General features: G+C 32.5%; 2 protein-coding genes across 2 annotated transcripts; both read right to left on the bottom strand.

The window, feature by feature from the left end:
• Positions 1-1,120: 1,120 nt before the first annotated feature.
• LOC125822989 (uncharacterized) lies at positions 1,121-19,132 on the bottom strand. The gene is made up of 14 exons (XM_049502442.1): positions 17,734-19,132; positions 17,527-17,643; positions 17,184-17,395; positions 16,816-17,026; positions 16,383-16,620; positions 16,150-16,300; positions 15,766-16,065; positions 5,792-7,310; positions 2,850-3,020; positions 2,571-2,761; positions 2,276-2,483; positions 1,940-2,177; positions 1,708-1,858; positions 1,121-1,636 (listed from the first exon to the last, which is right to left on the bottom strand). The coding sequence occupies exons 1-14, from the start codon at positions 19,037-19,039 to the stop codon at positions 1,325-1,327; spliced, it is 5,325 nt and encodes a 1,774-aa protein (XP_049358399.1). The 5' UTR covers positions 19,040-19,132; the 3' UTR covers positions 1,121-1,324.
• A 2,524-nt stretch (positions 19,133-21,656) lies between these two features.
• On the bottom strand, positions 21,657-25,272 carry LOC125822412 (G-type lectin S-receptor-like serine/threonine-protein kinase B120). The gene is made up of 7 exons (XM_049501806.1): positions 23,872-25,272; positions 23,522-23,626; positions 23,216-23,430; positions 22,915-23,125; positions 22,563-22,800; positions 22,312-22,459; positions 21,657-22,169 (listed from the first exon to the last, which is right to left on the bottom strand). Exons 1-7 carry the CDS (start codon positions 25,169-25,171, stop codon positions 21,861-21,863), a joined length of 2,526 nt encoding a protein of 841 aa, XP_049357763.1. The 5' UTR covers positions 25,172-25,272; the 3' UTR covers positions 21,657-21,860.
• Positions 25,273-26,737: the final 1,465 nt, after the last annotated feature.

Here is a 26,737-nt window from a genome sequence, read left to right as displayed (position 1 = left end):
TTTATCTTCTACATAAGTAATAAATTTTAAAAGTGATATGTGCAACATGAAAATTTTGTTACAAAGAAATAACAAATTCTTACCAAATAAATATAATGAATCGAACTTATCACATATAATTATAATTAAATCTTTTCTGTGATTATGATGCCACCAAAATTGAGAGGAAAAAAATGACAAAACATAAACACAATTCAATGTGGTAATACATAATAGATGAAGAAGGAATCAAATAAAAAAAGAGACTTTGATATCAATAATTGAACACTACATTTCTTATAATTTATCTTATATTATCCAATGTCTTTATTTATTGTTTGTCCTTTGTAAGACCAACTTTTTCTTCATTCAATATGAGGAAATGAAAAGACAAGAGTTTTAAAAATTATTTTGTAGAAATGAAGGGTTTTTAGACCATCATCTTTTCATTCTTATCTTTTTAATGTCTTTGTCATTTAATTACATTTTAGATTTGATTCAACTTTTAACTTAACACATTCACAGTTTTAGTAATTAGTATAATATATAAAATATTATTTAATATTTAATTTAGCCTAGGGATAAAATGATAATCTAAGTTTCAGGAGCTTCTTACTTTTGATATACTAGATAAATAAATATAATTATAAACATAAATGAATAATTAAAAAAATTATATATATGTGTGTGTTTGTGTGTGTGATGATATGATATATAGTTGACCTCAAGGTGTGTTTTTATAAACAATGACCGCAAGCTCAAACGGGGATGGATGTGGCTCTGATAGCATGTAAAGATATGTCACATGCGCCTAACTCAACCCCAAAACTAGCTCATGAGAGAAAGATTGCTCAAATTCATATAAGCAAACGATCAATCATTCCCCAACCAATGTGGACTCTAACCCAGTCGAATAAGAAATCATCACACTGCTATTATGCGGTATTGGCTCTGACATTTTTGGTCAAGAAGTATCAGCTAGGAGCCATTGTCGTCTTCTCAAATAACAAGACATATATACATTATGCGGGATGAAATAGCAGGGAGATAGAACATACAAAGAAGATGAATGCACAAAATATTCCTTCTGAATCACATCAATGATAGCACAGTAATTTACAATGGATTTCAATTAAGGATATGGAAAAGGAATGATTGGACTATTACATTGATGATGAAAAAAGAGATTTTTGAACCCACAATTGTATGTAATGAGAAAAAAAGACCTAATTATACTCTTTATCTTACACAAAACTTACCAAAAAAGCAAAAACTGAGAAAGTATACAAGAGAAAATTGTGAACCTCTTGTAGTAATATACACTTCTTGAGGGCGACACCATCAACTACCGGGGATCTATCATGGTAACTGTAACTTGATTGACAGTGCAAGTTTCTTCATAATTAGTCGAATATGAATCAGAATCAACGGGTCTTCTTCCAAGGCAAAATCCTGGGTTTTTAGGCTGAGGTAGTGACGCGCTTTCACTGCCTAACATCAAAACCACAGTGGCCATGTTTGGTCTGTCTTCCGCTTGTTCCTGGACACACAACAGTCCAACCTGTATGCATCTCATTACTTCAGACGGAGAAAACGATTCTCCAAAAGATGGATCTAGTAACTCTGAGCCGCTCCCTTCTTTCCATTGTCTCCACGCCTGCATAATCGATTACTTTGTTTATCAGAAATGAATCAAATAATGAATGTATTACCAATAATGAAGCTTACATGTCCAAGAAGGTTGAGTTGGTTATTTTGATAATAGAATCCCCTGTTCTTCTTCCCGGTTACTATTTCTAACACCAAAACCCCAAAGCTGAAAACATCGGACTTAACAGAGAAGAGGCCATCCATTGCATATTCCGGAGACATGTAACCACTACATCAAAACAAAAAACAGATTTAGTAACAGCTTTAAAGGTTCTATGAATTATGTGAAGAAATTATGTTGAGTGCTTACTAGGTTCCAACTACTCTTTTTGTATTTCCTTCAGTCTCATCTCCGCCAAATATTCTTGCCATGCCAAAATCTGATATTTTGGGGGTCAAATCCTTATCAAGCAGAATATTGCTTGCTTTAAGGTCTCTGTGGATAATCCTAAATCTTGAATCTTGGTGAAGGTATAGAAGCCCCCGAGCAATACCACAAATAATATTGAACCGCCTTTGCCAGTTGAGCAGCGAGCTATTCTGTTTATCTGAGGAACATATTCAAATGTGAGTCACAAATTATATAAGCATGTAAGTAAATGATGTGAAACACTACTCTCTTGGCGATACAACGAAAAAGACTTACTGAACAAAATTGAATCTAAACTTTTATTCTCCAGGTATTCATAGATCAGCATCTTCTCTTCCATATCAACACAACAGCCAAGAAGCCGGACTAGATTTCTGTGTTGAAGCCTGGCAATTAATCTTAGCTCATTTTTAAATTCCTCTACTCCTTGTCCGGAATTCTTCGAGAGCCTTTTGACTGCTACTTCTTGACCAACCAGCATTGCCTGATCAAAAGATTATATTATTGAGTTCGTCGATCATTTTTTCTTATTTATTATACCACTATGGTTTACATATAACTGAGATTTTACCTTGTAAACACAACCAAATCCACCTTGGCCCAACTTAGTCGCATCAGAAAAATTTTCTGTAGCCGTAGCTAGGGTGCTGAAATCAAATAATGGCAATTCAAACTCTTCCGTGGAAGTTTCACCAGAAAATTCTCTTTTACTTGGAATAATAGTTGCATTCATCAGAAGTTCTTGACTTCGTTCGCTAGTGCCTGGTTTAGGATCATAAGAAACATTCATTAGAAAATGAAGCATTTTATATTAGACAATCTTATTTATCATGATAGATTCATATAATACCTCTGTTTACGGATTTAGTTCGGATTGAACCTTGATGTTTTCTTCTCTTTGATAAGAAGCAAAGGGTTAGTCCAAATAGCACAAGAGCTATACCAACTGTAACCCCAGCAGCTATTGCAACTATTTTTGTCTTGCCAGAACTATTTCCAGATCCCACACCTCCAATTTGCACTGAAATTAAAAGTTTTTCGAGTTAATTAATCATGCTTAATTTTATTCAAGAGTTTAGTTCTGCAAGAAGAAGATCATCATTTTTTACTGGCATAATACATAAAGAAACACTCAAACTTGACCTCAGCCGACAAGTAAGCACTCCAACTTCAAAAGAGCATATCTAGACACCTCAACTAACAACTAGACACTCCAACTCGTCCCACTATGTCTCATGGACACCCATGCTGACTTGACACATTAATTTTGAAGGTGTCTAGATTATCATTTTGTAAGTTGGAGAGTTCAATTGAGACAGAAGAAATAATTTGAGGTGTCTAGGTATGTATACTAAAGTTAAAGGTGTTTACTTGCAAGCTGAGGCCAAATTTGAATGTCTCTTTATGTATGAAAACCTATAGTGTTGTTAAAGATCAATTTCGGTGACAATAGCAAAGTTTGAATTGAAAAGACTACAGTCCAATGGTGTCACTAAACATGATCTAATTCACCTACTTCACAAAGTTGTGTCCAAAAAAAACTATTAATATCATCCATGACATATTCTTGGTAAAAAAAAATAATTAGCTTAATATATACTTCTTAATCCCTTTGTAATATTTGAATTAATTTACCCCACCAAACCTTACTTTTCAAACGTGTATATGACCTTTTCCCAAACGTGTCAAAGGAATTGGTGTCCAATCATTTTCTTGTATTACATTAGGAAACATATGCTTTTTTTCTCTAAAAAGGAGAAAAAAGGGAAAACAACTGGGCCGGGATGGCCCAATAAAAGTCAAGATCGACGGCCATGTAAGGGCCCATTACACCGACCAGGAAATTGCGTCGTCAGTCGTCACCGTTTTGAAATGCAAAGGAGTATCTCTTTGTGGGACCCATTTATTGTGGGACCAATTAATGGAAAATAATTTAGAGCTAAATAAGCTTTATTTGGAAATTTTATTTCCCACCATAATTAAAAGTTTCCTCTTAAGCATGCAGATTTAAAGAGGAAAGTACAAAAGAAAAAGCAAATGCACATTTCGATTATTTATTATTATTACGAGCTGAATTGTGACAATAAATCGATAATGTTTGTTCAAATTTATGAACAGGTGATTGGAAAGAAGGTGGAATTAGGTGGCTGATTACTTTTAGAGCCTTGAGATACTTGGCCGTGTAACATATTTTCCAAATACTAATCATCCCTATCAAATCAAATGAGAAAAAGAAAGTCCAAATATAGTAAATAAATAAAATTAAGTCCCTATTGAAAGCAAATTGTATAAAATTAAGTCCCTATTGAAGGCAAATTGTTGATGGGGGATTGGTAGATATGGTTAGGTTTTTTATACTTTTCGATTTTTCAAAGTAAAATACACAAAGCATAGAAAAAGAAAAATTATATTGAAAACGTGCATACCACAAAGAATATATTGGCAAACTCATTAGCAGAATAACTTTGAAAAGTAGGTTGTTTATAAGTCCTTTTCGGGATTAAATGCACTCAATAATTATTATACTAACTTCTTGTTTTTTCAACTAGCAATTATGAATTTTTATTTTTATTTTGAAATCTAGTTGATTATATAAAATATTAGATCGAAAGTAGGTAACGTGAAAGGGAATTTAAAAAGGGGACCAAGGATATTAAAAGACAACTATACGTGTTGTTCAAAGGGGGTAGAGTATTTATTTTCAAAATAAGATCTCTAATTTAATTTCTGCATGACGTTTTGGGGGGGGGGGGGGGGGGGGATTTAAAAAAAATAGCAATACCCAAAAAATAAAATAGAAAAGAAAAATTCAAAAAAATAAAATATATTTTTATAATTTCATCTATTAGAGGCAAAACTAACGGCATGCACATGGTTAAATTTCCCAACTTTGGAATTCAATAGGAAAAGAGTAAATTAAAATTATTATAATGTGTAATATGCTTCTTATTAAAATGACAAAACAATACATTTAAAATATTATTCAAGGAATATTTGGATTGGATGACATGCAAAACTGGTACTAACAATTTTTGGACAAATAGATTTTTCGACTTGTCCTCGACTTTGAAATTATGAAAATAGATTCAAACAGAACAGTATATATATAGTGGAATAATGCAGAGAATAGCAAGTTTACAAATGAATGAGATAAATCAACTTCCGACAAAAATATGCAAAATATTATTACTATTTCTTCGTCTCAATTTATGTGATATTAATTTAATTTGACATAGAATTTTAAAAAAAGACATTTGAAATTTGTGGTAAAATACAAGTCATCGTTTGTATAGCTATGAATTATCTCATTAAAAATAAAATAAGCATTTTAAAATTGAATTGTTACTATATACATGAAAATATGTTATTTATTTTTAAATAAAAAAAAATTGGGTGACACATAAACTTAAACGAGAATATTAAATTGCATATTTTCAATCATGGAAATACTCTCCAATCTTCCACAAAAATATTTTCCAAAAACTTCATCACCCTTTCTATTTTACTCTACTTGTCTGTGTTGAAATATCATCCAACTTAACAAGTAAATAAAAAATTCCAACTAACTCCACTCGTGCAGACCTAGTCGACTCAAATCATCCCGGTGACCCAAAATTTGATCTTGACAGAGAAGTGGATTATCTAACCATCAATTTTCAACCCCAAACTACTTAAAATTAATTGTACAAATTATTTTTAATACAACTATATTTTATCGATTATTAATCGTTATCATTGTACTAAGCGAAAAAAGAAATGGCAAGCGAAGCTAGTAGAGAAATAGGATGATACCTGCGTCAGAAGAAGCCACCCTAACGTAGAGAACTTGGCCACCTTCCGCCGCCGTATACTGCCGCATGTCAATAAGTTCGGTGCTCCAAATCACACAACCCGACCCACTTCCGCTAATATTCGAATTTGTATAGGCCGTGCAAGAACAATTGTTCATACACATAGCTTCACATTCATCCAAATTCATATTTGTATCCACAAACGAATTCGTCGTATCTGGCAACTTCATGTTCCTCAATACGTTAAATTTATCAGTTTTACAATCGAATTTATGAAATCGAACACAACCATCAGACCCATCTCGCAATTCCCAGGCCACTTGATTTTTAGGCTTGAATCCCACCATACATTTGCAGATTGGTGAAATATTTGTGTCACAAATTCCAGATACCCCACACTCTGTGTATCCGTCACATTGATCTTTTGGAGCATACCAAAATCGATTCCACATGTTGCTTGTTGGGATCCAAGTGAATCTTTCAAGATAACCAGTATGATTCACAGACAATCTTGAGTATAAAGTTTTGTTGTGTAATTTGAACATGTAAGTAATTTCATCTGATTTGAACTGAAATTCGAATGAGATAATCTCACTTGCCTTCATTTCCGGTACCCCACTGAATCTAATTCCATTCCAAGCGCCGCTCCTGTAGATAATTTGTTGTTTATTTGTTAAGTAAACTTCCGGGAACCCACTGGTGTTGATCTTGAAGGTGTAATCTCCGGGAGCTGGATCGATTGCTGATTTCCATGATGTTATGTTTCTGTTCATCCCGGATTTTGAATCCCACCCAAGTTTCATCCCAGGTAATAAAGTGTTTGTTGGATAATCAAAGCTCTGCCACAGGTAGCTCTGTTCTCTGTCATCGTTTTCCGGTCGAATGACAAAGTTCCCGGAGTCAAGGAGTTGGGCTACTACGTTGGTCGCCGGAGTTTGCTCGGAAGACCAGACGGAATTTCCAGTTTGACCATCGACGAGAAGAAGGGTACCAATTTCTGCGATTTTTAGGACTGATGTTGATGAAGCTGAAAGGGGTTTAGCTCTGTTTGCAACCCAGACAATAGTCCTGTCTTGAATCTCTTTGTACCAAATACCGATATACCATTTGTCTGAATTTGCACCGCCGGGAGAGAAAAAGCCTAATTCAAAGTGTTGATCGGAAGATACTAAGGTTTGATCTTTGGTTAAAGGCTGTGTTGGGGTGATTGTATCAGTGGGTATAGCAAGAATTGGATGAAGAAATTGAGAAATCAAAATCAAGAACAAAAATTGGTGAAAGTAGTAATCTTTGGTGTTTCTCATTGTGGAATTTAAGAAAAGAGTATTTTGTTTTGCTGCAGTGTTGGTGTTTGAGACATTTGTTGGTGTACTTGTTCTCTTGTTTGATAGGAAGAGGGAAGGAAGGAAGATGGTATTTTGGTACACATCCCCCCTTCTCTCTTTTATGGTTCTTTCTTCGTCTTCTAAAGTCTTCCCTTGAAAATGAAATGTCACAAAGTTGATTTCAAATTCTATGTTACAAAGTTGAAGTTAAAATTGGCTATACTATAGTTTGGATGATTCTCTATTGGGTTTAAATATTACTCAATTTATCTCAATTTTTGTGATAACATTTAGCTAACATTAAATTTAACCCCACCAAAGGAGGGATTTTCTTGTGATCTAAAAGACTAATACAACTTGTTTGGATGGTTGTTACATTTGTATTGTAGTATATTGTACATGTTGTTAGTTTAACTTTAAAAAATTCTTATTTTTTGTATACGGAAAGTCTCATTTTATATAATAATCCTTGATCTGGTGTGAACGTGTTGTTATTTTTTTTTTCCTCCCTCATTTTATTTTTACTTATTAAAGTATCTAATAATTCTATTTTATCGTTTATCATACCTTTCCAAAACAACAACAACGTTTTGATTAGTATAATCGATTTTCTTTGAGTGAGGAGCGATTAACGTAAGTGGAACGGCATCAATCAACCGACATGCAATATGACTCAACCTAATATATGACACACTATACCACTTCGATGGATCGTGTCATGTTTTTCAAGTAGAATTTCTAGTCCAACAACTTCTCCTTGTATGGATATAACACATAGTATTATTGTTATTATTATACAGTGATGGAATTAATATAATCGTCAAACAGTTAATTTAATTAATAAACTTCAGTTCAATTATCCTTTATCATTCCATCTTTTACCCCCCTTGTTTTACAACAACTCTTCACAACTTTGTCACTATATTAATCAAAGGTTAGTCTAAGTGATTAGGTTCCTTCTTTGTGCTTGTCTTTTGACTATATTTGCTAATCGTATAAAGTAAAAGAATGTGCGACTTCCAGGTCACATCTCCAAAAAAATACTTCATTTTTCAAATATAAAAAAAAATATCATAAATTATTGTCCTTTAACATCGATGAGATTAATTGTTAGCCATATATCAACAAGTGTTAGTAGTAGTTAGAGGCCATAAAGAGCTTAATAATTAACTGAGAGCAAAGAGAATAAATTTAGTACTAATTGGTTGTTGAATGACTTTAAATGTTATTTCCCATTGATGGTTTCATACGTTGCAAAATGGCAACGTTTCGTGCAAAACAGTCCACAGTGGTAGGTTAAGTTTGAATTAGACGCTATATATTTATGAATATAATTAAGCTATCCTTCCAGTTGCAAAGTGTTTAATAGTACATAATTAAGACTTTATGCTAATTTAATTATAGCCAATAATTGCAAACTCTAGGCATAGTAGCACTTCTTCTTTTTTTTTGTCTATAATTGGTAGAAGATCAGATCCGAATTTTTAATCTTTTAATGATTTTACTCTTGTAAAAATACAACGACATTCTTTTTCTCAATTTTTTGTTTCTTTAATTAACAAGTAGTCAAGCTAAGCGGATGATTTTTGGAACAACAAGAGTCCCAAGCAAATATAATTTATGAAAATTATTGTTTTATCACACTATAACTTTTTGACCAATTAATAGATGTAATATATTTTTCTTCGACGAAAAGTGTTCAACTGACTCTCCTTCGATCTATGTAGCTGCGCGACTGGACTTGCAATTGCCCCATTTCGAAAACAATTACAGAAAGGTCTGCTCAAGGTATACTTAGTCATATGTGCTTACAAAATTGTTGAAAATTAAACAGTTGAACCTACTCAGAAGCGGCAATTTGATTTGAACTAATTAAAGTGTAATAACTCCACAAGAAGCCCCACATAGCACGTCCTTCACGGAAGATAGTATTCAATTTGTCTCTTTGTGTTAGTGACTAATGAAAATGAAGAAAGTCACCACTCACCATGCATGCACCCATTATATTATACCTCTCATGGAAATTAGCCGCACACAGACAAAGAGAAATTTAAAAAAGACTTATTTGCTTTATCATTACTTTCTTAATCACTGGAAAAAGAATTCCAATCGTGGTTTGCATTACAATTTACTACTCCCTCCGTCTTACACGATTGACCTAACAAATCTTTAAAAAAATTGTGATTAGACTCTAATATAAGGATCAAGTAAAATGAAACGTAACAGTATAATATACGATTCTTTCTTTATTGAATGAATATAAGATTCAAGAAGGAGGTGTATGGTTTTTTTTTTTTCTTTTCCATTATAGAAGAAAGAATATAATATAGTATTGACGTTGATTCTTTGTTTAACAACCATGTCGATTTGGCCTTGTTTATTTTATAGTTTAGTGATGCTCCTTCCCAACTCTTTAAAAGCTTTTTGATTGGTCAGTTACGCCCAATTCTATCTACTATTCTCACATTCTTAGTCCAAATTATAAAAGTTAATCCTAGTCTTCGTATACTTGAAAATGACTTTTACTTTTCTAAACGAAAAACTCATAATCAGTTGAATATTCTATATTTTGTTTTGTAACAAGTGGAGTAATCAGATTACTATTACTGCTTAGTTTCTGGAACCTGCCTCTAACTCTCTAATTTTAAGGCAATAATACTCACAACTACAGACATAAAATACATATATATATATATATATATATCCCACTATTTGAGGTAAAAAAAAATTCAGAATAAATTTAAAACTATAAAGATGATAAGAAAATCTAATATAAATAGGGACATAATTCTTTATTTTTAAAATTGCTGAATAATTAAAGATTTTTTCCATAATCCATGGCTATTATAATATACGCTACGAAAATATATATTTAAAAACACATCTCATACTTTATACTCTCAATATCAATGTACGATACCGCGTTTTAATACTTAAATGGACCTAAAGAGATTATGTCAGTAAAATTTCTTTTTAACCCATATCACTAAAGTGATTATTCCATTAAATAAACCGCCTCCACGTGCCTTTTAAATAAATAAAAAAACAAGGAAGAGGTTTGCATGTTCCAAAAGAGAAAATATGATTGATTAATTAAGAAAATTCAACAATCTCTACACAAAAAATAATGCAGAAAGGTTTAAAAAAATCTGAAGTGATTAAGAAAAAAAGACAGAAATATCAGTGCCGGATAAAGCATAAGGCAAGTATTTAAGCAAAAGGGCGTTAGGTTTATAGGTTCATAAATACTCTTTTTTGAACTAAAAAGGTACAAAAAAAATTAATAAACTAATTTAAAAAAAGCTTCAAAATAGATTTGAACAACTCAAAGCAACAAGAACATATCCATTGATGATTTAGACGTTTTAAAAAAATACATATATTAACAAAAACAATACAAATAAAAGATAATAATCTAATCAATATATTCACATAAATGAAAATGTATTTTTTTTTCTAGATATCTATATTTCTTATAATGATGTTAATGATAAATATATTAAATGGATCAAGTGTATATACATTTATTGGAAAAAAAACATTCAAATATATAAAAAATTCTAAATAACTTTATATCTCAAGTATTTAAAAAATATCCTTCCAAAAGTGTATACTTTTCGTCAAGATTTGATTTTGGAGAATCGATTTTATTGAGCCGCACCTTTTTTAAAATGTATTACTAGTAATTGAGTAGTAAAAAGGAGCACTAGCATGCAAAGAGAGAATAAAGAAGTATAGTACTCCACTATATATGTCGTACGTCCATGCATTTATTAGTATTAGTCAGTGATAAGGTACACGTATTAATCATCTTTAATTTTGGGTTGGCACTTGTTAATTAGGACTTGATCAATTACTTTATCACTAGTCTGTTTCAAACTTTAAAAACAAAAAGGCACGGCTACCCTAATTAATCATAATGAAAGTTGGGTCGTTTAATATTTATTACTCCCTCCGTCCATTTTTCAATTATCTAGTGCTTCCTTTGTTTCTATTTACTTGTCTATTTCTGACTTGATGTTTATCATTTTATTCCTATTAATTGATAAAATTTTAAAATTAATTTACTTATTAAAGAAATTTTACTTTTTTTCAAAAATATTAACTCTCTAAATAAATTGAGAGTATAATATAGACGGCTAGAATATCGTACATACTCAAAGGTCAAACAAATGGACAACAGAGAATATGATGAGCTGACGAGCTTTAGTTGGTGATGTGCACTAAATATATATAGTTGCATGTTCTATGGTTATAGATGGAAGGGGAATTAATGTTATCTTCGATCAGGTCAAGTTTCTGTTGGGGGCTATACTTCTATTTTATTTAAATATAAAAACGATGCAACTATATACTCTACTCCATGTTACTGTTATAGAAGATGTGTGAGTTCCAATATAAAACATTTTTTATAATGCTTTTGGTCAATTTTTTCTTTATAGTGCTAAGAATAATATTTTTTGGAAAATCCCTAATATAAAAGAAAAGGAATGTTTGTCTTGCCGTATATAAATTCCTCGAATTTAATTCTTAGGGTAAAAATAATAGTATTTGAGGAAGAACAGTAGAAACTACAAAAGGATTAAGGTTATGGAAATTACACACATCACGTTATCACTTGCTTTAGAGAAACTTTAACCAAATAAGAAAACATTTACAAACATGTGGTGTTTGCTCCAAATTGGAATACAATATCGATGCATATGCCATTTAGATAAACTTTATGATTTAGTTAATATAAGACTACGACATTTGCGATATGCTAGTACAATATTAATCTAGAAAACTTGAAGTATTTACAAAACCATTTAAATTATAGCAATAATTAATGAACAAGGAAAGAAAAAAAATGTTACTCCTCCTTCCATTCATAGTATTTATTTTGTCATGTTTGATTTGACTTAACATATCGGTTAAGAGCAATAAATAAAATAATAATTTTATTCTATCTCTTATAATTATTACAAATCATTTAAGTGTTTGGAAAGGATAAAATAAGTATAAGATGGTAAATTAATTTTTATTTTTAAAAAAAAGAAAGAAAATTGATAAGTAAAAATGAATATTTATTTTTGACATAATGAATAAGTAAAAAGTTGATGGAAAAAGTAATAATTGAAAAATGTAAAACGCTTAATTATGCACATCATAATTAGTAGGAATTTGTTACAATAATTTGTGGACCAACGGTATGTGATCTTCAAGGGTCTAGTTTATTATTATTATTATAGAGGCTCTGTTAGGTTGAGACGTGTTAGTATTCATTTAAGTTTGGTTCACACTGTATTTAAATCATACTTGACCAAATAAGGAAGTGCTACTCCCAAAAGTCATGCACATCTTTTTAGCATTAATTTATACTAGTGACTTGGAAGTATACACCTTACACGCCTTCTTCTTTATTCGTAAGGACCTTTTTGAAAAAAAAAAAAAAAAAAAATTGGTACACGATGTAAGACTTTATAAATACTGAACAAGAAATCTTAATAATATATATCACAATAATATATCTATACTTTTATAGTATCATTGACTAATGAGTAATTTCTAAACAAGAAACTTTAATGATACCAATTCAATATATATATATATATATATATATATATTTAATATCAATTAAGTGAAATTATCAGCCTTAATCATACCAATACAATATATATTGCGTTAGTATTAGTTAAGCGGAAAATACTAACCTTAATGAATGAGGGTATGGACGGTATTTTTTTGAGAGAATGAATATTTCTTGAATTACTTTGGATTGGGGTATGAACATGTAATTATTTTGGATTTTATGATCCATTTATGTAGTTATTCCTTAAAAATGAGGCATCCGTCTTAAGCCCCAAAATTTTCTGGCCCCTATTATTTTTTAGTAATAATAGAATTATTATAAATAATGTTTAACAAAAATAAATAAATTATATTGTGTCTCTCTTTTAGTTCGTTTCGAAACATTAAATAATGTTTCTTTTTTTTTTGTCAGTTTTTAATTTAACTTCCACATGACATGTTTAAGATCCCAAAATTAAAAAAAGATAAACTACCTTATTAGACATACATCACTACTATATATACTAATATTATCTTTACTTTTAAATAATTACATATATTACCACTTTTAGTATTTTATACCATATATTAATATATTATTTAAAAATACAATTAGATACCCACATCCCTTAAAATTATTATTGATTTATTATCTGCTTAAATAACTCTTTCACTCCAAATCAACCACTCTCTCTTAATTCTCCCCTCCCATGTTTATCACTCAATTATGTCTCCTCCTTTTTTATTCATGAATTTCACCTTACAATTTCATTGCAACAATAGTTAATCTACTCTCTTCTTCTCAAGCTATCATCACCACAAATTCTCCTGAACCCAAATATTATTTTATATTGTTCATTTATCACGAGTTTCAATCACAGTAACTGCTACAGAAAAAACTTTCAATTCATAGTGGGTCTTGATTGTTTGTCTCCGAAAGAAATGGATCTTAGTTTTGATTATGTTATGCCACATCGCAAAAGGATCAAAGGGAATATTGTAGAGAGTTTTTGTTTGCTGGTGTTCTTTTAAGATTTTCTTTGGTTACTGTGATATGGATTTGGTAGTACCAATATTAATAGCCCTTGAAACATGTGTATCCAATAAGTAGTACTCTTAATTAAGATTTGAGTTGTATTTTTAGTAATGGGGTATCTGAACATGTATATGAATCCACTATTAAATTTCGGATACATGATTTTTAACAACACAATGATATTAATGATATGACATATACTCTACAATCGTGATTTGTTCATAGATTCATGTGTTTCAACTACATTTCATATTTAGATACACATAATGAAATGTACATGCTTATTATATTTTCGAGATACATGTTTTTGGATATAATGTATGAAATTTAGATACACATAATTAGATGTATATGCTTTTTCTTTTTGTATATTCCATATTTAGATACACATAATTAGATGTATATGTTTACTATGTATCCGAGATACATGTTTTTGGATATAACATATGCAATTGATACTTGATACATCAAATTCATACTAGATACATATAAAAGATACATGAAATTAATATTAAATATATATATAAATAGATACATAAAATTAATACTAGATACGTATAACAAATACATGAAATTAATGTACTTGTATGACACTCATGTATCTAAATATTTAGTTTGTTGGATACATCTATATTGATAATAGATACATCAAATTAATGAATTTATTATTTTAAGAGTAATAATTTGAAATTAATCAAATTACATTACCAAGATATACATGTTTTTATCTTATATTAATAATATTAATGAATTTACTATTTCAAAGAATAATAAAATGAAATTAATTATCTATGTATTTTGAAAATCCTCAATTACTCCTCTAATTAAGGAAATAAGTTACAACCAATTAATTTAAATAAATAAATTTTGTATCTCAATTTTAAAATTCGACAGATACATGTATCTCATGGATTCAGACTCATGTATCCTAATCATGAAATACGGTAGAGAAAGTAATATTTAAAACTATTGAGAATCATAGTTATTAAGATCTAAACTAGTGGGATTTATGTGATTTGCCCATTAAAAAATACTTTGATGTAAAAAACAAATTTTAGATTTCAAAAATAAAAAAATTAATAAAAACCTAAACCTATTTTTGACTTTAGGCCACTAATTAACTTGAACTGTCATGGATCATTTCCTCTTATTTAGTAGGAAGCTGGAACGGTATATAAGGAATCTTATCAACGCAAAGTGTAAATTAAAATCCATGGTTATTGGATAATGTAAAAGGGAAACATTTGATTGTGCAATATTTTTTTATTTTTTTTTATAGAAACCAAACAGAATTAATTAATTAATTAGAAAAACAACGTGGCAGATAAAGATATACATGTTTCAACATACACCTATACAGCTGGACAAGAATCATCATACTAATAACAATCTCAAATGATTCCCGCTCTCATGTTTATTTATCAGATACATAATCCCTTAATTTATGGGTTTGTTTATCTTTTAAACAACAACATAATCATTCAAATATGCTAAAATTATAAAAATAATTTGTTATTTTTGAAATAGACAAAAATATTGTTATTATGACAATATTCTTCAAAAAAGTGGCGGAGTCATGTAACCATCCCAAATTCCCAATGTAAGCTAAAGTTGACAAAAATAAAGTTATGACGAAAATACGAATATGAAATACTTTCTCTGTTTTAATTTATTTGTCTGACTCAATTTGACACAGAGTTCAAAAAAAGAAAGTAAAGAAGATATTATAGATACGTAAAATATACTAAAATGCCTTTTAATTTTGTGATCTAAAAATGTCACCGAAGATAAAACGAAGCGCATCTTTTGCCTTGAATCTTAGCAAGGACTTTAGACTAGTTTGAAATTAAACTCGATTCTGACTTTTGGTAATTGGTATTATATTCAGCATAATTACACAACTTATAGTACTGAAGAAATTCAGTACAAGATTGATTTGTAAAAAAATGGGGTGAAACGAATTACATCTACGAGAATGGTGCATTTACATATGAAGAAAAACTACATGATCATAAGCTAATGACTTGATTAACAACTTTTTAGAATGTACATTAACATGTTCTATCGTCCTTGAGACAACGATGCACTTAACTCATTAATAGAACATCTTTCGTTATCTTTTACTGATCCTCCAAGATCCAAGTATGTTTCAAACTTAAATGTGGGTTGTTTAGGACTTGAGCATTTCATTTCACTGTTTAGCATGAGAATTATGTCAGCCATAGTAGGACGGTCCCTAGGATGCTCTTGAACACAGAGAAGGCCAACGTGTAGGCATCGCGTTATCTCTTCTGGAGAAAATGAGTTGATCAATGTCCCATCCATAAAGTCTAATCCTCTTTGTTCACTCCACAATTTCCATGCCTGCAATATCCATACACATGAGTACTGTCATAAGGCACAAGAAATTTGATCAAAGACAGCGTTAGACAAAGAGTGTGTACTAACATAATTGAGGAGGTTAAGATTTTCTTCAACATAATGGAAACTTGAATTCTTCTTGCCACTTATGATTTCTAATAACAAGACTCCGAAGCTGAAGACATCAGATTTCTCGGAGAATACTCCCCTCAAAGCATATTCAGGAGACATGTATCCACTGCATTTGTCGCCCAAAAATTATAAGTGCTAACTTTCAGAAAGTAAAATTGATACAGCAGTACAGACATATGGTTTCTTACTATGTTCCAGCTACTCGGTGAGTATGCACTAGTTGCTGCTGCTTTTGAAATGTCCTTGCTAAACCAAAGTCTGAAATTTTTGGATTCATCTCCTCATCCAAAAGGATATTGCTTACCTTCAAATCCCGGTGGATAATGTTCAAACAAGAATCTCGGTGTAGATATAATAGCCCTCTAGCAACACCTTGAATGATGTTGAACCGTTTAGGCCAATCTAGCAGTTCTTTTTGTGAAGCATCTGATCATTAATGTATAAACAGTTAATAAAGTATCCCCTCTAAGAATCCCTTAGACAAGTTGTACATGATGGCAACTATATTTTCAGCCATTTAGGTGCATTTGTGTTTTAGGAAAATCTAGCAATGTGAGCTTTATTCTGAGTCTAAGAGACGGAGAAAAGAATTAGAAGAGAGGAAAACAGGAGCAAACATACCAAAGAGAGATTTATCCAAGCTTCTATTTGGCATGTATTCATATATTATAAGAAGTTCTTCCCCTTCAATGCAACATCCCAGGAGTCGTACAAGATTCCTGTGCTGGAGTTTTGATATCAATACGATTTCATTCTTGAACTCCTCTATGCCTTGCCCCGTTCGATTAGAAAGTCTTTTCACTGCTATTTCTGGACCATCTTTTAGCTTTCCCTATGCAGAGTCCGCCAATTAAAAGTCCAATGATCAGAACACATATTTTACAGTTCATAATTTTGATTATCAAATCATATATAGTGCAAGTTCCATTACGGATTTGTGTTTATGTGGTCATATATTAGGTTAAGTATTTGAACAAGAGTGTAGTTACCTTGAAAACCGGACCAAATCCTCCTTCCCCAAGTTTGTTTTCTACTTTGAAGTTGTTTGTTGCTGTGACAATTACCTCAAATTCAATCAGCGGAAGTTCAATTGGATCTTCTTTCTTTAAATTACCAACCCATAAACTTTCCACTGTGTAGTCTTTTGAAATGTAGCATGAATCACCCAGACTAAAGCTTCTGGCTACTTTTCTCTTCTGTCCTGTTAAGATGAAGTAAATAACATAAAGATAAGGCTAGACGTCCGTTGTGTCAACAAAACCATTAAGGTAGTTTGATTTGTCATAAGTATTTTTCAACTTGTTCGCTTTAGGGAGGGACATCTATCATTACCTGTTATATAAATCTTGTGCTTGAGCAAACAAAATAGAGCAAATCCCAAAAAGAGACAAGAAAATACTGCAGAACATATGATTAGTGCTCTTTTACGCTTCCTCTTACCTGAAAAAACTGAACAAAACATTTTAGTAAACTACTGCAGTAGATGGATTGCATAGTAAAGTTAGTGTAAACCAAATTAATGTAGACTGTAGTAGTTACCTAACTCTGAGTAGGCAAGTCGAAGGAAAAGATCTTCCCCGGAGTATGAGTAATCCTGCATATCTAAAAGATCACCAGACCACACCATACACCTAATTCCTGCCACATAAGCATAAGCAGTGCAAGAACAATTGTTTAAGCACAATTTTTCACATTCACTTGCACTGTCAAGGCGAAAAATAGCAGCAAGATCAGGCAGTTTCAGTCCACTAAGCTTAAAAAATCCGTCCTGCAGTCCAACCCCTGGAGACAAGCTATTTCCCTTTTGCTGACATAGTAATTCAGTTCGTCTCACACAACCACCTGTCCAGTTTCCTTTGCTCCATTCATCACTAGAGTGTGGCACGAACCCTCTTAAGCAGCTGCAAGTTGGGAAGTTATGCTTGCTGCAGACTGCTGAAGGTCCACATGTGTTATATATATCACATGGTGCATGTACCATTGTAGCATAAATTTCCCAAGCTGGAGCTCCACTGGTCCACTGAACAACTTGAACAGACCCCGTAGACTGAAGTTCCACGAAAGTTAGGAATGAAGTATTTGGAAGAAAGGTGAAATATGTGGTTCCCTCTTGAAAGTCTTGCTGAAAAACAAATTGAATTATATAGGCAGCTGAATCTATATAAGGCAAACCAATGAACTTCAGTCCATTCCACTCCCCGGTTCTGTAGTAAGGAGTAACTTTGTTCCATATAAAAAACTGAGGAGAAAGTTGCTCCGAGATTCCTATAGAAAAATTTCCGAGTGAGGGGTCATTTTCCTTCTGCCAAGAAGACAAGAGCCATTTCTCCCCGGTTTTACTGTTAAAACCTATTTTCATTCCTGGCAAGAAAGTATCACAAGGATAATCGAAACTTTCCCAGAAGGATTGTCCCGAGACATTATCTTTAAGCACTAAATTCCCACTGTCCAGGAGAACAACTGCAACTGTGTTATTAGTAGGGACAGACACATTGCTTGACCAGATAACATTCTGTGTACCATCAAGAAGCACCAAGTTTCCATATTCGCTAATTGATAGACTCACAGTGGAATCAGAAACTTTAAGTGGACTTTCTCTGTTTGCAACCCACACAACTTTAATAGGAGGGATATTTTTAAACCATATCCCCAGGTACCTTTTATCGGAATTGGCTGGAGTAAAGAATCCAAATTCAAAAACTTGACTAGCAGATGTTAATGTTTCCCCTACTAAAAGTTTCCAGGATTGCTGAATGGTGTCTGATGCATTACAGTGATATGATTGTATGATACAACAAGAAATAATAGAGATCAAAAGAATTTTCCAGGCTTGTCTGAATCCCATTTTCTTAAATGGACTTGTATCATAACAAACATCAAGGAACAATTAAAAGAGTCACCGCGCAACTTTCAATAACCAAATAAAGGGAGCAGAAACAAGAATGAACATAGTTGGAATTCTCCAAGTAATTCAAACTTGGCGACAAGATATCTCTTAGAAATGTATCAGGTCTATTAGAATGTCCAAAAAACTATTCAGAACAATTTTGGACAATGATTTGGTTTTTTGTTTTTTCCATTCTCTAATATAATATGTTAGATGTTTGAAGCCAAATTTATCTGTGCCTATGCAGGGTTGGGAGTAAAGACACTATAACTTGTCTTACTTGATCTGAGGTTATTTGGACTAAAGATCACTAAAGTCCACATCTGGGAATAAAGATGTTATCTTCAAAACAATAATTAAGAAGAAGAAAAAAAAGGAACTTGAGATACTTGTTTTCTTCTTAAAAAGAATAATCGGATTCGGTATGAAAATTAACTTGCTTAATTTTTATGGGATTTGGAAAACAGGGTATCAATATTTAATTTATTTTTTTTGAAGGTTTTATATGATTAAAATGAAAAGGTATTAATTATGTAAATTAGTAGTACAAGTTTTTAAGGTGGAAACTAACAAGTACGGTAAACATCTGAAAAAAATGTTTGGTGCTCTTGAATAACCCTATAGTCCATATTAAGTAAATAAATTGTTCGGGTGAAGAAAAATATATATAAGGATAAAAATCAAAGACTAGTTTCGACTATATCCTTTTGATCACTCCTCAATTATTCTTTTAGAATATGTAAAGTAATTATGAGTCCAACAATTTTCTTAAACTTTTTTAAAAAAATGTTTTGCTTATTTTGAATATGAAGAAGTCCAAATATGTACAAAGACAGTAGATAATATTACTGTCCACTTTTGGTAGGCATACTAACCGTTCTAAGTTCTAGGATTGGGTCGGATAGGCGATCTGATCATAGCTTTGAGTTCAGGTGCCGTATTGCAACTGTACCGGGAAGGAGGGGAACAATGAACCACCTGCCAAGGTTGCTTGCTAACTCTGAGGTCTGAGCCACTTGTTGGAAGTGCAGTTTGAATGGGGGATATTTTAATCGATCTCACCAAATTCCCAGAGCCAACGGTACTACAGGAAACACCATTAACCAATTTTGAGCAATTGAGCCGTATTCTGCTGGAAACAGTGGAAAAGAGGAGAATCGAGCAGTAAGACGAAAAGGATTCTCTGGGTTTTAGGGTTGAAATTGGGGGTTTTCCTTTCTGCTTTGGCCGCCACATTATTTGAAGCACCCATTCATGTAAGGGACAAGCTATGTGCTAATAATACACGTTTGCCAAAGGTTAAAATGTTAAATTGTCTGTTTCTGTTCTGATACCAGTAATTGTCAATTCTTCCTTTGAGGAGAATCATTCCTATCATGAATATTCTTTTACCAAATCCCAAGATATAGTCTGCCTGGAGTGAAGATGCCTGATATCAAATATGACTTTGGTCTAGTGGGAACAGGGCAGTGTAATGTGGCAATTAAGTGAAGACAACAGTCTGCTACTATTTAAGTGGAGAAGCGTAGACTAGAGACATGACAACATTATCCATTGAGTTTCAAACTGTGTACTATTTAGCCAAGCTGAGACAAGGCTCTGATTTTTGGAAGGTAACATTTGGATCACAAAGTTTTGATATAAGGTCTCCCTCCTTAATCTTTTATTGCTTCTTTTTTGCCAACCTTATAGCAGCCCCAGGAATTCAACTATTTAGGCTTTTTGATCCCTTTTGACAAAAAATCCCATGTTTCTCTGGTATGTCATGCCAATAATTTCTTTTCCTTAGAGGAGTTGGTGAAATGTATGTCCTTAGAATTGTAGAATTTAACATTTATCTTGTGTGATAATATATCATAAGAAAGGCTATTGTTTGTTAGTGCTTATTTGTTGTTCACAGAGCGTAAAGTTGTTTGGAATCTACAATCCTACTAATTTTGATTAAATGAAATCCTCATCTCCATATTTGATGTTCTTTTTGAGAAATGGGAGAGTGGATTACAAGATAGCTAACCAAACTCCGACCTACACAGTGAAGGTTTGAGCAGCCCCCTTGTTTGATGGTGAAGTTTGAATTTGACAAAGTTCACCTCTGTATGGATCTACTAGAGGGTATAAGGTAGAATAGGTCATTCCCTTTTTATATATAAGAAAATAATTTTATGAACACTCAAGAGTTGAAGATTTCTTCCATATTTGAGTTTCATGCAACAAGTCAACCACCACAAAATTGACACTGATTAATTAAATAGTAAATAATTACATTTCCCCTTTTGTCTCAAATGGAACACAAGCTGATCTCCCTACAGATAGTTCAAGTTATGCAAAACCTGGTAATAACTATTGCTTGTGTTTCAATGGACGAAATACTAGTTCTCAAGCTTTAGAAGAACTGCAAAATGGTTTCTTGAAGTGATAGGCGATAGCAAGCATGTAATTCTGTCCCTTGATTATACAGTGATATATACTGACCGATTGAAATGCTTCATTCTAACTAGATATGACAAGTGGGGTTTGCTCGATTGGTGGAGCATCTCCATCTACAAACAGTAAAGAAAAAAACTTCAAGCGTACTGATTGAACAAGGTTGTGACATATCTCTCTTTCAGCTTGCAGAGCTGAACCACCTTCTAATTACAATACACATGATGTGCTAAAGTTTACCTAGCTAACAAAAAATTATGAACATAGTTCCAAATATAACTTTACATAGTTACACTACTTGATCCCATCCTCTTCAAATGAAGCAGGTATGTAAGAAGGAACAAGCATTAACCAATCATCTACCTATTAGTACACTAACTGTGACATTGTTGGAAGATGTTAAATCCTGATTCCCATGCCATATATCTTCATCCACAGATCTTCTCATTGAAGTATAGGTAGGTTGCCTAGGCAAGGGCAACCTTACATTGTCAGTTTCCAGCATCAAAACCACAGAAGACATGTTTGGTCTGTGAGCGGCCAAATCTTGAACACAAAGCAATGCCAAGTGTATACATCTCAATGCTTCATTGTGTTGACAACCATCCCAAATCGAACGATCCACTAGGTCCATTGGTCTGCCTTCATCCCACTTCTCCCATGCCTGAAATATTTTCCACCAGAAAAATATGAGAAAGATGATCACTCCGTCATTGCTCATCACACAAGAAATTAGCCCCATTATTCAGACAGCTTGTTCTGGACTAAAAAGATTGAAATAGTTGGAGAAAATTAGTCAGACTTACATATCCAATGATGCCTGAATGCTCATCTGTCCGAAAGCTTGTATTTCTACGTCCACATATAATTTCAAGCAATATTATGCCGAAGCTGTAGACATCAGACTTGCCAGAGAACAGGCCCTCCATAGCATACTCAGGAGCCATATATCCACTGTTGTTTAGCAACAAGGTAACAAAATGAAATGGATTTAGCTCCAGGAACAAGAAATTTTGAAATTAGTCTCTTAAAAGATTTAAAATCAAATGATACTTACTATGTTCCTACGACCCTATTTGTATTTGCTTCATTTTGGTTTCCTCCAAATATTCTGGCCATGCCAAAGTCTGAAATTTTTGGGGTCATCTCTTCATCCAACAGAATGTTACTAGCCTTTAGATCCCTATGGATTATTCTAAGCCTTGAATCTCTATGGAGATACAGTAATCCTCGGGCAATTCCTTCGATAATGTTGAAGCGTTTTCTCCAGTCTAACTGGGATTTCCTAGCAGTATCTGGCAAAGTTTAACAGCCAATACAGTTGTTAGTGTCTATCTCAATGAGATGTGTTGCTATAGTACATCTGTGGGAGCAGCAGAAATTATTTTGATAGAATTTCCTGAACTTACCAAATAGAAATGTATCTAAGCTTTTGTTGGGCATGTACTCGTAAATCAGCATTTTTTCTTCTCCTTCAACACAGCAACCCAAAAGTCTAACAAGATTTCTGTGTTGCAATTTTGCTATTAGAGTGATCTCATTCTTGAACTCCTCATCGCCTTGTCCAGACTTTTGTGAAAGCCTTTTTACAGCAACTTCTTGACCACAAGGTAGCTTTCCCTAAAGATTTGAAAAACATCAACTTTAGTCCAAAACATGGCCATATACTTCCTAAAGGAACAGAATAATCTATCAAGATTGAAAATTTACCTTATAAACGGGGCCAAATCCCCCTTGCCCAAGCTTGTTTGCAAGAGAGAAGTCATCAGTAGCTGTGGCCACCATGCTGAAGCTGAAAAATGCTAATTCTGAACCATTTCCTTGATGCCCTTCAGCACTGATGTCGCCTGGTCCAGAATATTCTGTGGAGAACTCTCCACTCCTAACTAAATGGTTTTTGGGAATTTCACTGGTCCTCTTGGATTCTGAAAATTGCAAGTCAAAGGTATAAGTACAATATGGAACATATAATAAATGCAACTAACAAGTCAGAAATGTTACTGCATCAAAATTTACCTCGTTTTCTGTACTTGCATACTAGCCAAATGGCCACTATAACAACCAAAGCCAGAGCTGCTAGAATTGATATTACAACAATTATGATCGTCTTCTTTTTTTGACCTGTTTCAAAAGATATTCAAAGGAGAAATCAAGAAATTAGAAAGGCTAATCATTCTTCAAACACAAGGAAGAAAAAGATATATTGCTTATTGTTTGAGCTTGCTACAAATAAAGAGTAAAGACAAACAAGAAATTGATCTTTGTACTAAAGCACAAACTACTTTGGTTTTAGATTTGTATAATTGCACGAATGAGAAGAAAACTGGTAAGAGATTTATGAATTCAGCAGAAAGTATTGTGCTTACCGATATCAGAAGGATGAAGACGAACATAAAGAGTGTTCCCACCTTCCTGAAAATGCTCTATATCAACTAAATCATTACGCCATATCATACAATTGATTCCTCTGACATAAGCATAAGCATTGCAGGAACAATCATTCAGGCACCTGATTTTGCACTCGTCTGTGCTTATTTCTGAAACATTAGCATGGTCAGGTAATTTAACTCTCCGAATAGTCGAGAATCCATCATCTTTTGAACTATCATTCCTTGAAACACTGCTATTTCTCCTGCATTCCAATTCTGTCTTCCTAACACATCCTTCGGTTCGGTTCCCAGCATGCCACTGCTCCTGAACACGTGGTACAAAACCTTTTAAACATTGGCATACATCTTTATCACATTCTGCAAAATTCCCACAGAAGTTATACAAGTCACAACCACCTACAGGCCTAGATTGCAACGTGTTCCATTCACCCTGGTCTTCGTTCCACCTCTGTTGCAGCTCATTTCCAGTCACAGTAAGCTGAAACCTCACAAAAGAAGATGTATTTGAGGCACTGTAAGTGAGTAACAATTTATCGTCTCCTTCGTTTTGAATTCTGAAGCCAGAGAAAAAAGTAGTTCTAATCACATCTGGAACACCAATGAATTCCGCTCCATCAAAATGTCCACTCCTCCATCGTCTATTCGGTCCATCCCAAATAACAATCTGAGGTGTTCCACGAGGATCAATTCCCATTGAGTACCTCCCAGGTGAAGGGTCACTCTCATTTGTCCAAGAACGGAAAACTTTTTGCTCTTGGCCTTGTCTTTCTATGAGAACTTCCATTCCAGGCAAAAATGTATCTGTAGGATCCGAGAAGCTCTTCCACAATTCAGAATTTAACCTCGTAGCACTCCTGTCATTATTAAGGATGACAAGATTGCCCTCGTCTCTCAGACAAGCCGTAGAATTTGTGGTATTAACAGAAACATTAGACGACCATAGTAAATCCCCATGTCCATCTTTAACCACCAAATTCCCATTTTCACCAATTGAAAAGGTACCATTTTTATCATGAACAGGATTGTTCCTGTTGGCAACCCAAATATATGTCTTTACTGGTACGTCAACATACCATATACCAAGATACCTTTTACTAGTATTTGCGGGACTAAAGAACCCCAACACAAAATCCCCTCCTTTAGAAGTGATGTTATCACCATCTTTATAAATCTCTCCTAGTGTAACTCTGTCACCACCTAAACAGAATGAGGAGAAATAAGAAAGAATGAAAAGAAACAAGAACCAAAAGGGGGGAAATCTAAAGCCAGTGGCCATTCAAGAATTTGGAAATGATGATGCCACAAATCAAGAATGGAGAAAATTGGGAATTTAGAAAGGAGAATGGTCAAGGGTATAGAAAACAAAAAGAAAGAAGAAGGTTCTGATGAGGCGCGGATTAGATGGCTAAGTAAGAATAATCTAACAAGTTGAGAAAGATTGACCTGAACAAGGTTGTCTGCATATGTAGTTGAAGATTCTTTAGGCTGACCAGCCACCTTACTCTGCCCCACTAGTCAATTTCTGCTTTTTGTGTGAAGGGGAGTAGAAATGCCTTGATTTCAATAATATTAGTGGATCTCAAAAGATTTACATAATAAAATCATTATATTAATTATTTATTTTGTCCTATTAGATTTTTAATTTATATTGAGTATTGTTATTGAAATAAAATAAAGTTAAATGATGCTTTTACATAATTTCTCATAATTGAGTGAAATATTTATGTGTTTGAATGATAAATCACATTTTATTTGAACTAAAGACATATCTAATAGATCAAAATCTCCTTTGAATTATGTAGTCTAAAGACATGTTTGGTAAAATATTGTTTTTTAAAAATGTTTATGCCCTTTAATATGATTTTAATTGATATTTATGTCCTCTAATTTTGAGTGTGCACAAATATACACTTAAACTTCTATAAAATTGAACGATTATACACATTTGTCCTACGTGGCATTCTACATGATAATTTTTGTTCCTCTGTGTATTATATCATGTAGAATACGTGTGTTTACTTGTTTAATTTTATACAAATTTAAATATTCATTTGTGCAAACACAAATTGGAGGACATAAATGTCAATTGATACTTGAAGCCAAGTTAAAGGGTATTTTTATGTATTGCGCCTTAAAAATGGTATAGAATGAAACATTAATGCAACTTATAAGTCAAACAATGTAAAATTATTTTTGTACTGTGAATTGCTAGTAACGGGAAAAAATAAATGTGTACAACTTATAGAATTCCCTTTTTAAGGAGGACTAATTGAGAGAAGATAAGTTGTTGCACGGAATGAATCACATTTTACAGCATATATGTTTTGTTTGCAAGTTGCAGCAGAATATAGCTCTTTGGTCAAATGGACCTCTTTTATCATGTCTGCAACTTTGGTGCTATTATGGTAATTTTTCCATTTTGAAACTAACAATTTGATTACATTAAACTACAATTTCCTTAGTTCTAAATAATGTTGTGTCCCTTTTATTTTAGGTCCAAAGAAATTTTCCTTTTCTTTTAAGGATAATAATTGCTCTTTAGTCTTTCGATTGTCGATGAATTCTGATTTTGATCCTTACAATATTTGACTAAGTAATATATCATCTTCAATTAACTGAAATATATATTTTTCACTCATTTATATAGGAAATATTAATTTTAGATTATCTCTAAAATTAAATAGTACATCGATAATTGAATGTTTTAGCACATGATAATTTGTTAAAGTTTTGAAGATTTCAAATTTAATAATACTTCGATAATTGAATGTTAGCACATAATAATTTGTTAAAATTATGAAACATTTATAATAAGAGGGATCAAAAACACACATGTCAATTA

The sequence above is a fragment of the Solanum verrucosum genome, unplaced genomic scaffold, assembly GCF_900185275.1.
Source record: "Solanum verrucosum unplaced genomic scaffold, falcon-dt-bn FXZP01000103.1, whole genome shotgun sequence".
Taxonomy (NCBI): Eukaryota; Viridiplantae; Streptophyta; class Magnoliopsida; order Solanales; family Solanaceae; genus Solanum; species Solanum verrucosum.
This window is presented reverse-complemented; position numbering and strand designations above follow the sequence as displayed.